Here is a 13,715-nt window from a genome sequence, read left to right as displayed (position 1 = left end):
GAGTAAATTGCAGTTGACAAACATTTTGGAGTTTCTCCAGATTATTTAACAAATGGAGTAGATAATGGGGAGTAAATAAATGTAATATACTTGAATTTCCAAACTTCAAAAACAATGTCATGGTAATGACAATGGACTAGCAATTGTACATGATGGGTTATGGAATCTGGAATTAAAAGGTCATCTCATTTGAACAGTTGTAGCAGGTCAAGACTGGATTTTCATAGCGTGCTGTGGGCCATCTGCAGAATGGTACTCCAACATAATGTCATGTCATGTCATGTTACATTCTCCACCCTACTACCAAGCCTGGCGATCATCCCTAGCTCAATGATGAGTGCTTAAGGACACACCAAGAGTACGAGGCACATGTAAATGTGTGAAGCTACAAAAACAGAACTACTTGCATGCCAGACAATAAGGGGCAAGTGATAGATACAGCTAATCAATCCCACAACCAGCGAATCAGATCTAAGCTCTGCAGTTCTGCCACATCCAATCAGGAGTGGTGGTGAACAATTAAATAGCTCACTGGAGGAGGCAGCTCCTCAAATATCCCCATCCTCAATGATGGAAGAGCCCAACACATCAGTGCAAAAAATAAGGCTGAAGCATTCACAGCAATCTTCAGCCAGAAGTGCTGAGTCGATGATCCATCCACTCCAGTGGTCCCCAGCATCACAGATGCCAGTCTTCAGCCAATTCAACTCACTCCACGTGATATCAAGAAACAGTTGGGAGCCCTGGATGCTGCAAAGGGGATGGGGGAGGATGAGGGGGTGAAGGGAAGTGGTAGAGGAGAAGTGAAGAGAGGTCCAAAAGGGAGGAGGGACCATGACAGGAGTTACAGGATGGTAGAAGAGATGGAAACTGTTAACGCAGAGAGGAAAATTCTCTACAAACAAAAAGTCAGACAAGGATCACATTTTTAATTTGAGTAAAGGAAATGAGAAATGTTTATTGGATATTTGATAATTAAAAATTCCACTGCACAGAACTCAGCCTTTATGGAAAATACAGAGCTGACGATCCCAGTACATACAGCTATATTTCTCAGCAGCTTAGCATTATAGTCATTCAAGGCTAAAGCACTTGGATTAATTTATTCAAGAGTTTGAGTCACACCTTGGCAGCAAATCCCTGCAAAAAATATTGGAAGTACAGCTTTGATCAAAAGGGTCCCCAGAGATGCATCTTAGATGACCTCTCTCTCTCTCTCTCACACACACACACACACACACACACACTTATTCTGCATTATCAAGGAAATCATGGAGAGACTGACTGTTTCTGCAAACTGCAGCTTTTGGTGGCTCTGATCTCCTTTTGAGCATCACTGCCAGCTCCGTCTACCTACCGCACTTAGGGCAGCTGGCTTCAGAGCTAGAGAGAGGAGACTAGGAGAGGCTCCTTCATGTGATTTGTAACTCATTGAAACTGCATCTTTGCTCAGTAAAGTCATGGGCAGATAACCAGGAAAATAACCCACAAGAAATACAAACAAAGGAGAGACAGTGGGGGGCAAGGGATAGAGGGCAAGATAACGACACAGAACAATCGCTCATTCCATGGGGAAATTACTGTCATGCCCATTGTGTTCCAGTTTGAAATATTAGTTTTGACTTCTACAAGGCAGAGCATCCACGGCATGAAGGATAGCAAGAGAGAGAAGGAAGATCAGCATTCGGGGGCTGTCCAGCACAAGACCAGGGGCACCGCAGGTGGTCACTTCACCTGACACATTAACAAAAAGATGAGATGAGATGAGAAAATATTACTTTGTATTTGCAACATCATTAGTTCCTGCAAAATGACAACACCACTGTGAAGCATTCATTTCCATCGCACATAGAATGGCAGAACAGTAGTCAGGGAGGCCACTTGGCCCATCACATTTCACAGTCTCAGTCACACTTCACTTGTCCCTCTACATACTGCTGCAATATTTCCCTCCTTTCAGTATTTATCCAACTCCATTTGAAAGGCTAGAACTGAATCTGTTTCCACCACTAAAACTTTAACCACTGGTTGCTTTAAATGGACTGCTCTCATTTAACAGGAAATGCTACACTTGCCCCCACACCTCACCCCTATCCCAGGCCCCAAGATGACATTCCACATTAAGCAGAGGTTCACCTGCACATCTGCCAATGTGGTATACTGCATCCACTGTACCCGGTGTGGCTTCCTCTACATTGGGGAAACCAAGCGGAGGCTTGGAGACTGCTTTGCAGAACACCTCCGCTCAGTTCGCAACAAACAACTGCACCTCCCAGTCGCAAACCATTTCCACTCCCCCTCCCATTCTCTAGATGACATGTCCATCATGGGCCTCCTGCACTGCCACAATGATGCCACCCGAAGGTTGCAGGAACAGCAACTCATATTCCGCCTGGGAACCCTGCAGCCTAATGGTATCAATGTGGACTTCACCAGTTTCAAAATCTCCCCTTCCCCTACTGCATCACCAAACCAGCCCAGTTCGTCCCCTCCCCCCACTGCACCACACAACCAGCCCAGCTCTTCCCCCCAACCCACTGCATCCCAAAACCAGTCCAACCTGTCTCTGCCTCCCTAACCGGTTCTTCCTCTCACCCATCCCTTCCTCCCACCCCAAGCCGCACCCCCAGCTACCTACTAACCTCATCCCACCTCCTTGACCTGTCCGTCTTCCCTGGACTGACCTATCCCCTCCCTACCTCCCCACCTATACTCTCTCTACCTATCCTCTTTACTCTCCATCTTCGGTCCGCCTCCCCCTCTCTCCCTATTTATTCAAGTTCCCTCTCCCCATCCCCCTCTCTGATGAAGGGTCTAGGCCCGAAACGTCAGCTTTTGTGCTCCTGAGATGCTGCTTGGCCTGCTGTGTTCATCCAGCCTCACATTTTATTATCTTGGAATTCTCCAGCATCTGCAGTTCCCATTATCTCTCATTTTGTCATCACTGCTTTTACAAATTACCTCATTCTGCAGCGATGCAATATGAGCTCCCCTGTAGCAGGTGCTCTACAAGAATCTTAAACAGAAGTCTCAGTGCAAGTGAATTTATATTGGACTTTTTCTGTCAACTTTAAAATAACTTGCAGCTCAGGTTTCAAAATAAAAACAGGAAGTGATTAACAGGCTGACAACTCAGTGTGGAGCTGAAGGAGCACAGCTGGTCAGGCAGCAGAGGAGCAGGAAAGTTGACGTTTCAAGTCAGGACTCTTCCTCAGAAATGGGCTGTTCGTTCACTCTCACTCAATTTACAGTTGCACAGAGTAAAGATCCCACTCTCTTAACTGCCTGTGACTAAGACTGAAGGCTATGTAAAGAAATTCAGAAGTGCAAGTCACAAAGTAAAACTCTCTCTGCACCAGCCCAGGAGATATTCTCATGACAGCTACAGCATTGGACTAGATACAAAAGTAAAGCTCTTTACACTGTCGCCTTTAAACATGCATAGAGTCAGTACAACTCATAAGAACATAATAGGAGTAGAAGGTCATTCAGCTCCAGTTTTGCACCATTATTTGATTGGATCATGGCTGATCTTTCTGAGGCCTGAACTCAACTTTAGTGAAGCTCCTCATTGCCCTCAATTCCTTGAACGAAGGGACTGGCTCAAGAGAGCTGGAGAAGTTTGGTCCTGCATTTGCTGGGATATAGAAGAGGGGTAATCTTATTGCAACATTCAAGATAATTAAGGGACTTGACAGGGTAGATGTGGAGAGGCTGTTTCCCATTGTGGGGGAGTCCAGGATCAGACTGCACTCTTAGAATAAAGGGTTGCCCATTTTAAGACAAACGGGAAGAGGGATTTCTACTCGGAGGATTGTGAATGCGTGAAATTTTTTAACCAAAGGGGGCTGTCAAAGATGGCTCTAATGTATATTCAAGGCTGAGAGAGACAAATTTTTAATCAGTCAGGGAATTAAGGGTAATGGGGGAAGACTGGAAAGTGGAGTTGAGGATTCTCAGATCTGCCATAATCAAACCGAATGTTAGAGCTGACTTGGTGAACTCAATGGCCTACTTCTGCTGTTATGAGATATGGTGTTAAAACACCAGCCACTTAGCAATAAATGCCACATTTTCACTTGCCTTCTTAATTACTTGCTGCACCTCCATGCCAACTGTTTCCAGATCACTCAGCACTGAGTTTGTTGTAATCTTCCCATTTAAAGAACGGCTGCATTTTGATTCTTCAACTTTCCTACATTAAACTACATCTGCCAAGTTTTTGCCCACTCACTTAAAGTCCCATAACCCTTTGCCTTATAATCATCATCTCAACATTCTCTCCCAACTATTTATATATTGTACATCAATCAGGGTTGGAGAGAGTAAAACATCTGCACGCTGTCCCCATTAATCACTCCAAGACAGGGAGAGTATGGGTACAGAGAAACAGTAAAGCTACCTTTACTCTTAAAATGGGTATAAATGTCCCTTCACTCAAACTGAAAAATAAGCTCCCTTGATCCTGTCCCCAAACACTTTCAAGTACAGGGCCAGCATAGTGTTAGATAAATGGTAACGTTAAGCAAGGTGATCTCATGTCTGTTAACTATAGCCAATAGAAAAGCTCTTCTTCTAGATGTTGTGTATAATAAATGCCACATTTGACATGACTACACCAATAAAGATCTAGTGTGACGTTCACTAATTTTGTCTAGCTGAGAGAGATTTCCTGTAATAGGCTTTCAGTGTTGCCGGATCTAGTGTTAATGTTGTTTGGGACAGCAGGTGATGTCTCTCTCTAGCCCACAGTGACAACATAAGAATCCCTCTGTCCAAGTGTCCACTTCCTTCTCCCTCAGGGACAGGCCATGCACAGGGCTCTTGGATGGGGTGCCACAGGATTTGGTCCTCAGGCCACAACTATTTACAATCTGTGTCAATTTCTTGGATGTGGGGACAGGAGGTGCTCTAGCAAAATTAGGTGACACCAAAATAGGTGGGAAAGTAAGCTGAAATTAAGAAAAAAAGAAATATATAAGTGGATAATGGATAGGTTAGATGAATGGGCCAAAATTTGACAGGTGAAGTTTAATGCGGTTTAAAGTGAGAGGTTATCTATTTTGGTCAGAAGAATAGAATGGCAGCTTATTATCAAAATGGAGAGAAACTTCAGAGTGCTTTAGTGCAGAGGGATCTGGGTGTCCTTATACATGAATTACAGAATGCCAATATGCAGTTATAGAAGGTAATATGGAAGGAAAATGGATTCTTTCATATTTATTGAAGGAATAAAGTATAAAAGTAGGGAAGTGTCACTACAAAGCATTAGGTAGAATGCACCAGGAGCATTACATACAAATTTGGTCTTTTTTTGAGGGACTAGTTGTATTGGAGGCAGTTCACAGGACATTCACGAGATTAGAACCCATAGATGCTGGGTTTGTATTATGATGAAAGATTGAGAAGGTTAGGCCGATACTGTCGGGAGTTTAGAAGAATAAGAGACCTAACTGAGATGTACAAAATGCTAAAGGGAATTGACAAAGTAAACATGGAAAGATGTTTCCACATGTGGGGCAATCTAGAATGAGAGATCCTATCATAGGATCCAGGGACGTAGAGAAATTACTCCTCTCAAAGGGTCATGAATCTGTGGAATTCACTCCCTCAGAGTGTGGTGGATACTTTGAGATAGAGATAAACAGGTTTTTAACTAAGAATGGGTTAAAGGGGTATGAAGAGTGGGTAAGAAAGTAGAGTGAAGGCTGGGTTAAGATCAACTGTGATTGTACTAAATGGCAGAGCAGGCTTGAGGGGCTGAATGGCCTACTTCTACTCCTAGCTCTCATGATTCCTCAGTCTGACAATTCCTCATGTGCTAAAGAAGATATACTTACCATGCTTCACTGAAATTGTTTTATTGACATCCTTCTTTGGTTCGATGTCAGAGTGAAGATGGCACGTGAACGCACCGTCATCAGAATCACCAAATCCAGTCAACGTTAGCCTCAGCAAAGTGTCCTTCAAGATTGTTTTTACACGATTCTTGAAAGTGGCAGCTTGCGCTTCGGGGTGGATTGTGCTTGCAACCACAAGTGTGCGTTTGCCGTCACTGAGACTCCACTCATACTGGACCGCTTTACTGCCAGTCGTCGTGTAGGAGCAATCAAGTCGCAAATCATTGGTTTTATTCGTACATGCGTGTAAGTTTGTGATGTCCAGGCCCTCTGTCATGGACAACACTGAAACACAGGAATAAAATGGTCACTAGTGTTAATAATTTAACATTGCAATTTAAATGAAGTCTGTGAGGTGTAGGATACCACGACGCTATTCGGGACGGAGTGACACTGATGGAACAATAATGTAGATCCACGTCACATTCAGATAGATGCTTACAAATGGTGACTTTTCATCTGTCTGGTGCCCTTCTGATTGTAAGTGGGAGAGCATGTGGAGTTTGAAGGTGCCATTGAAGCAGAGTGAGTTGGCACCCCCTCTACATTAGTGCTGAAGAGACCCAGTGGGATGAAAGTATGTAGTGCCAATCAAACAGGCTGCTTTGCTCTGGATGGTGTCAAGCTTGGAGTGCTGTTGGAGCTGCACCCATCCAGCTAAGTCACACTCCTGGCTTTTGCCTTGTAAGTGGTGGAAAGGCTTTGGTGAGTTACTTACTGCAGGTCTCCCAGCCTCTGACCTGCTGTTGCCAACATAGTATCTAAATAACAAGACAAATTCAGTTTATGGCCAATGGTAACTCCCAGAATGTTGATTGTGGGGGATTTTGGGATGATAATGCTATTTAAAATACCAAAAGACAACTGTTGCACTCTCTTGGAGATGGGCATTGCCCGACACTTTATAAGTACAGGTGACAGTTTCAAAGTATCAGCACAACTCCCGAACACAATGACCGCGTGCAAAACACACATTGTCCATGAACGTTTACTCAGCTGTGATCAAAAATTATTGAATAGGAAACTGACGGCAGGGCTGCTGGTTCCACTTACTGGCCCAAATTCTTCCCCTTTCGAATGTTGGGTCTTGTATGTTAGGGTGAGTTAAGAGAAAAGAAAGATTTATTTTTAATTTCAGTGACTGCAGTAAAACCTTGCAGCACAGATAATTTTAGGTAGATTTGCTGAATTTTCTGGTTTACCCAGATGCACAGAGTGGCGAGCACAAACTCTGACTGTGCGTGCGTGTGCTGTGGTTTCCTACCTGCCAGGACCAACGCTATCAGCAGCTGGTTCATCTTCAAAGGCCAATCGATATCCGTCCACGAGCCAGTCACAGCCCCTGTGAAATACACCAAACCCCGTCAGAAACAGTGGATTGCTTCCAGCTTCTCACAGTAGCTTCAGAAAGAGAATACCGTAAAGCTCTCCTTGAGAGAAGTGCAGTGAGGGGGATCCAGCCACAAACTCTCTCAAATGTTTTCATTAAGTCCCTGACTAGCTCTTCCATAGGTTGATCTCCTACCTCTCAGTCAGGCTCACGGGTTCAATAATCACTTTAAAATATTTCAGCACATTGCACTGGAAGCCTCTCTGGTTAATGCTGAGGGAGCGCCGCACCGTCAGATGAGAAACTATACCAATAGCACCACTTCCATCTCAGACGGGTGCAGATAAACTTACAGCAATTTGCTTTCGTTTAAAAAAAGGGACTTCTGTACAGAAATCAATGTAAAGCTTTTAGGTCCAGTGACCCTTCCTCAAAACTGTTTGAAAACAAAATGTTACATTTGATTTCTCTTCACAGATGCTGCCAAATAGCAACTTCTTTTCCAGCAATATTTTTAAAGTTAGCATAACTCAATTGAGATCATTTGAAGGTTCATGAACCACTCATGGACCTGGCCTCCACAGCCCGCTGTGGCAATGGGTTCCATAGATCTTCCGGGTGAAGGAATTCCTCCTGGTCTCAGTTCTAAGTGGTTGTCCCTTAAGTCTGAATCTGTACCATTGGGTTCTCGTCTCTCCTACTGGTGGAAACACATTCCCCATGTCCACTCTATCCAGGCCTCTCAGTATTTGTGGAGGAGTGAAGAATATATGTTTCCATTAGTTGGAGAGTAGGATCCAAGAGCATAACCTCATTCTTTCCCACACTGTATTTCATCTGACACTTCTTTCTCTAGCTTGTTGTTATTTCCTCAAAAGAATTCTAACAGATTTTTTTCAGACATGAACTCTCCTTAAATGAAGCCATGCTGACTCAGCTCTATTTTACCATGCATTACCTCCGCGATCTCATCCTTAATAATGGACTCTGAAATCTTACCAACGACCGAGGTCAGGCTAACTCGCCAATAGTTTCCTTTCTTAAGTAAGGGCATTCCAATAGCCATTTTCCAGACCCTCCCTGACTCCAATGATTCCTGAAAAATCATTACTACTGCCTTCACATTCTCCTCAGCTATCTTCTTCAGAAATCTGGGGAATAACCCATCTGCATCTTCAAACCTTTCAGCTTCCCTAGAACCTTCTCCTTAGTGATGGTCGCTACACTCACTTCTGCCCCCCAACTCTCAAAATTCTGGTATGTTGCTGGTGTTTTCCACTGTGAAAACTAATGCAAAGTACCAATTCAGTTCCTCTTCCATTGCTTTGTTCCCCATTACTACTTCTCCAGCCTCATTTTTTCAACCAATGTCCACACTTGCTGCTCTTTTTTATATACCTAAAGAACTCTTGCAATCTTCTTTTATATTACTAGCTAACTTACCCTCATATTACATCTTTTCCCACTCTTATTTATCTCTGGTTGCCCTGTACTGAATTTTAAAGGGCTTCCCACTAATCTTCACCACATTGTATACTTTTTCTTTTGCTTTAATACTGTCCCTGACTTCCCTTGTCACCCGCAGTTGCCTCACCCTGCACTTAGCATATTTCTTTTACCTTGTGATGAATTACCGCTGTGCCTCTTAATAACTCCTACAAGCTTCTGCCATTAGTGTTCTTCCCTGCAGGTTCCTCATCCAATCAGCTCTGGCCAGCTCCTCCCTCATGACTTTGTAGTTACCTTTACTCAATTGTGATCAGAGCCAATGGGAACTGCAGATGCTGGAGAATCCGAGATAACAAAGTGTGGAGCTGGATGAACACAGCAGGCCAAGCAGCATCTCAGGAGCACAAAAGCTGATGTTTCAGGCCTAGATGAAGGGTCTAGGCCCGAAACATCAGCTTTTGTGCTCCTAAGATGCTGCTTGGCCTGCTGTGTTCATCCAGCTCCACACTTTGTCTGTTACATCCGGTTCAAGCTTCCCTCTCAGACTGCAGAGTGAATTTGGTCACTCTCCCTAAAGATAAGCACTTGGACCCTTTGTAAACTTCAGCATTAAACATATTGCATTCATGAACGTTCCGCTTGCTTGTTGCAACATGATTAGAAATCAACATGTAAATAAACTTCAACAGAATTACAAATCTAAACTGCCATTCCCTTGCAGTTGTTATCTTCAAAACCTGACTTGACTGATCTTGAACCACCCAAATCATCCTTTCAAAACAAAAGTGACGTGGCAAATGGGACGTCAGTTTCTCCTCACTTTTACAAAGCGAATTCCCTGTCAAAACATCGGGAACTTCTCACCACGGTGCATCACCAGATGTATTAATTAAACAATTGCACAGACAGTGTGTCTGCCTAGGTCTTGTGAATAGGTCAAATGACGAGTAAAAATTACTTTGTTCCAAACTTTGACAAAGTTATCAGTCTCTATGGTGATGACATTACTCAGAGTCAGAAATACATAAGTTACTGATGGTACATTTTTTAAAAAAGTTAAAATATTGATTCAGTTCAAAATTATTTAAAGCAAATCAGAGAACAGAAAAGGACAGGAATTATGGTGGATAGAATGTTGATACATTTTGACGGAAGGGCTTTTTAAAAAAATTCACTCATGGGACCTGGGCGTTGCTGGTTCAGTCGGCATTTATTGCTAATTTTTATTTCCTCAAGGCGGCGCTGGTGAGCTGCCTTCTCAAACCCCTGCAGTGCACATCATCCCCACATACAGCACGGTGTAATCATACAATCTGTTGCCCAGAATCTAAATCAATCAAGAGTCAGGGAGGCTCTGGGAAGATTCTGGTTTGTTCAGATATTTCCACCGAAAGAAAAGTTACAAATAAATTCCTGTGAAAAGGAAACATCTGAGACATAAAGAGAGTCCAATTAGACAAGGGACAAGCCTGGAACATTTGTGAGTAATTTTTAAGTGTTGTCAAATAAAATCACATGGAATTAACAAAAGTTTAATTTCTTTACTTCTGCACAAACCATTTATTTAACATAAGAGGAGGAGCAGGTCATTCGAGTCTCCTCTACCATTCAATCTGATCAACGCTGATCATCCCTTACAAGGACTGTTTTTCCCTACACCATTCCCATTTCCCTATACGTGATTGGCTGGTTTCTGAGTACTAATCGCTACTTTAAACATACTCGATAACTGAGCTTCCGTAGTCCATGCAGAATTTTAAAAATTAAACAACCCCGAGTAAATTAACATGTCTTTGTCCTTAGCCGTTTCTCCCTCATTTTGAAATCGTGTCCCCTAGATTTACACTCCTCCATCAGGGGAAACATCTTATGCATATTTACCTTCTTTATTCTTTTGAGTATTATGTAGATTCAATAAATTGTGAGAAAATGTAGAGAAGACGTGGTCAGTTTTCGCAATCTCAGTATAGGACAGTCCCGCCATCCTGGGATGAAGTCCGATGAACCTTTGTTATACTCCCTCTACAGTAATAATATTTCTTCAGGAAAGGGAGACCAGAACGGCACAGTGCTCTGGGTGTGATCTCACTAAGCTCTGATACAATTGAAACAAGATGTTCACTATTTGTGTACTCAAATCCTCTTTCAATAAAGCCTAACATTCCTTTAGCCTTCCTAATAGCTTACTAGCTTATTCACAGCATATACAAGCCTGTTTTGTAGATCGCCACTTTCCGGAAATACTGTAGAAAACTATCCCCTACATGGCCTGTTGTTTCCCCCCCCCCCCCCCCCATACCATTACTGTTTTTTAGGTTTACCCAGTCGATGTGCAGATTGAAATCATCCATGATTACTGTATTACATACTTCTCTAATCTCCTGATTAATACCATGCCAAGCACTATTATTACAGTTGGTTAATATGAATAACACTTATCAATGTTTGCCCTCCTACTTTGTTCAACCCCATCAAATTCTACATTTGTTTCTCCCAATCTGAGATGCTCCCGTCCTAATGCACTGATCCTATCTATCTATTACTGTCAGAACAACAACACTTCATTTTCCATTTGCATGACCTTCCTAAATTTAAAAACATTTTAGAGTCTCTTTTAGAGACTGAAGTTTGTGATTCACTCAGATGGTAAAGGGAAATTGGGGGTTGGATGCTTTGAAACGTTGAACTTTCGCATTTCCTTTCTCATTGTTCTTAATTCAGAGCCTTTCCCCAGACAGACACGGTTAACGATAAGTGCCTTTTCTCCTACGCTGGGGCGGGGTGGGGGGAACACATTTTTAATGTAACAGGGGGAGATTTAAAAAAAAGACTTGAAATTTCTTTTTACACCGAGGGTGGTTCGAGTGTGAAGTAAACTTCCAGAGGAAGTGGTGGCTGTGGGTGCAGTTACGACGTTCAGAAGACATTTGCCTAGGCACACGAATAGGAAATGTTCAGAGGGATATGGACCAGGGCCAGGCCGGTGCGACTGGTTTAATTTGGGATTATGTTCAATTTGGGATTATGTTCGGCACCGACTGGTTGGGCCGAAGGGTCTGTTTCCGTGCTGTGTCACAGAATGAAGCCGCTGTTGTGGGGAGTGGGCTGCCCGGGACTGAGACACGTCCCCCCAGTCCCGGCATCCCTCCCCAATAACGGTCAGAGCGGAGCCGAAATCCCCCCATTCCCTGTTCCTCTGTGTGCGTGCGTGTGTCTCCACAGCCACTGCCTGCTGAGTTCCTCCAGCACTCTCCCTTCTCTGTCCCTCTGTTCACCTCATTATTCTGTTTTCCCCCTAATTTCTGTTATTAATCCTGACCCTCTTTTGTTTTAAAATAGTTATTCTCACCTCCACTCGCTCCGGAATCTTCAGGTTCTAGATGGTTGCAGTTCGAAGGGTGTGTGCGTATGAGCGAGAGACAGCAGGTTCCTCAATGCGGCATACAGATATCAGCTGACGCTGAGAAACACGCCCCTCGAACCTTTCCCTCTTCAGCCCTTTCAATGTCTGCAATCCCTCGCACTTCATCACGATTCCCCAATTCCGTACACCCCCGTGGTCCTCTCGTTGTTGGGAATCAGTCTGTCCAGCCGGGAATAAAGGAATTTACCGGGGGCGGGAGACCGCGAAACACACATAGATCCCTCTGTCCCCGCTGCCCCAAAACTGGGTAAAGATGGAGGGTCTATTTCATTGATACAACAGACGTAGGCGAGTGAGGGACGCAGAGAGAAATAGTGCTTCTGCAATAATTGACAGGATCCAAAATAAAACAAGTGAAGACATGTCCTTGATCTGAATCATTAACTTTGTCTGCAGGAGCTGCCCTGAGCTGCTCAGCGATTCCAACATTTTCTAAATTTCTTTCTGCTCTGCTTTATCTGTAGGCACCCTGCTTTGCAAAGACCTGATGTCAGGACACCATGTTAGAGCTCTCAGCCTCTTCATTACAACTGACAGATTTCTGTCCCTCAGCTCAATTCCTCACTAAAATGGAGGTACTTGCTTGGCCCAGAATCTCCCATTGGGAAAGGTTATGACCAGACTCAGGATCAGAGGTTTGTTCTACATTGTAGTACTCCCAGCAACAGAAACTGCTTTACGCCAACATTATGGAACAGTGTAATACTGCCTAACTCTGCGAACCCCTCTCCCATGCAATTCATGCCGTTATTATCAATTGACACAACTATTCCAACATGCTCAAGGGCTTTCCCATGTTCTGTACTTTGTTACTCTGAGGAAATGTAAATACACTAACCTGTACCAAGTAAGGATTCTCAATCACTTCATTGATTCCTGGTCAAGCAAAGTCTCGATTTTAAAATTCTCATCAATAAATGAAGGAAAACATCAAACTTGAGAAGCATCAGGTGAGGGTCAGATCGCTTGATTGATTTGATTTAATTTATTGTTGTCCCATGAACCCAAGTACAGTGAAAAGTTTTAGAGATAACAAAGTGTGGGGCTGGATGAACACAGCAGGCCAAGCAGCATCTCAGGAGCACAAAAGCTGACGTTTTGCTCTAGGCGGGCCTAGACCTGAAACATCAGCTTTTGTCCTCCTAAGATGCTAGTTGGCCTGCTGTGTTCATCCAGCTCCACACTTTGTTATCTTGGATTCTCCAGCATCGGCAGTGCCCATTATCTCTGATTACAGTGAAAAGTTTTGTTTTGCATGCAATACTGGCAGAACATACTGTGAGATCATTGGGTGATTGAACGGAGTGAGGAATACAAAGTTACAGCTGCAAAGAAGGTGCTTAAAAAGCAAGAACAACATTACATTTGAAATTTGGGAGGTCTATTCAAAAGTCTAATAACAGCAGGGAAGAAGCCGTTCTTGAACTTGCTGGTGCATGTGCTTAAGCTTCTGTATTTTCCACCTGATGGAGGAGTTTGGTAGAAATTGTAACAGGGGTGGGAGGGATCCTTGATAATGTTGGCTGCCTTTCTGAGTCATCAAAAAGTGTAGATGGAGTCAATGGATGGAAGGTTAGCTTGTGATATCGACTGGGCTGCGTCAGAATGGATT

The 13,715-nt window shown here is 43.5% G+C and overlaps 1 protein-coding gene across 3 annotated transcripts; it reads right to left on the bottom strand.

Moving 5' to 3' along the window:
• Nucleotides 1–925: 925 nt before the first annotated feature.
• LOC125466902 (thy-1 membrane glycoprotein-like) lies at nucleotides 926–12,163 on the bottom strand. 3 transcript variants are annotated; one of them, XM_048562044.2, is made up of 4 exons: nucleotides 12,029–12,163; nucleotides 7,165–7,242; nucleotides 5,841–6,185; nucleotides 926–1,734 (listed from the first exon to the last, which is right to left on the bottom strand). In XM_048562044.2, exons 2-4 carry the CDS (start codon nucleotides 7,196–7,198, stop codon nucleotides 1,613–1,615), a joined length of 501 nt encoding a protein of 166 aa, XP_048418001.1. In that variant the 5' UTR covers nucleotides 7,199–7,242; nucleotides 12,029–12,163; the 3' UTR covers nucleotides 926–1,612. The 3 variants fall into 3 exon arrangements, with proteins under 3 accessions (XP_048418001.1, XP_059494944.1, XP_059494943.1); XM_059638961.1 differs by lacking the exon at nucleotides 12,029–12,163 and adding an exon at nucleotides 10,561–10,789 and having other exon boundaries at nucleotides 926–1,140; XM_059638960.1 differs by lacking the exon at nucleotides 12,029–12,163 and adding an exon at nucleotides 10,561–10,771.
• Nucleotides 12,164–13,715: the final 1,552 nt, after the last annotated feature.

The sequence above is a fragment of the Stegostoma tigrinum genome, chromosome 32 (assembly GCF_030684315.1).
Source record: "Stegostoma tigrinum isolate sSteTig4 chromosome 32, sSteTig4.hap1, whole genome shotgun sequence".
Classification (NCBI taxonomy): domain Eukaryota; kingdom Metazoa; phylum Chordata; class Chondrichthyes; order Orectolobiformes; family Stegostomatidae; genus Stegostoma; species Stegostoma tigrinum.
The sequence above is the reverse complement of the archived record's forward strand: the minus strand, read 5'-3'. Positions and strand labels throughout refer to the sequence as shown.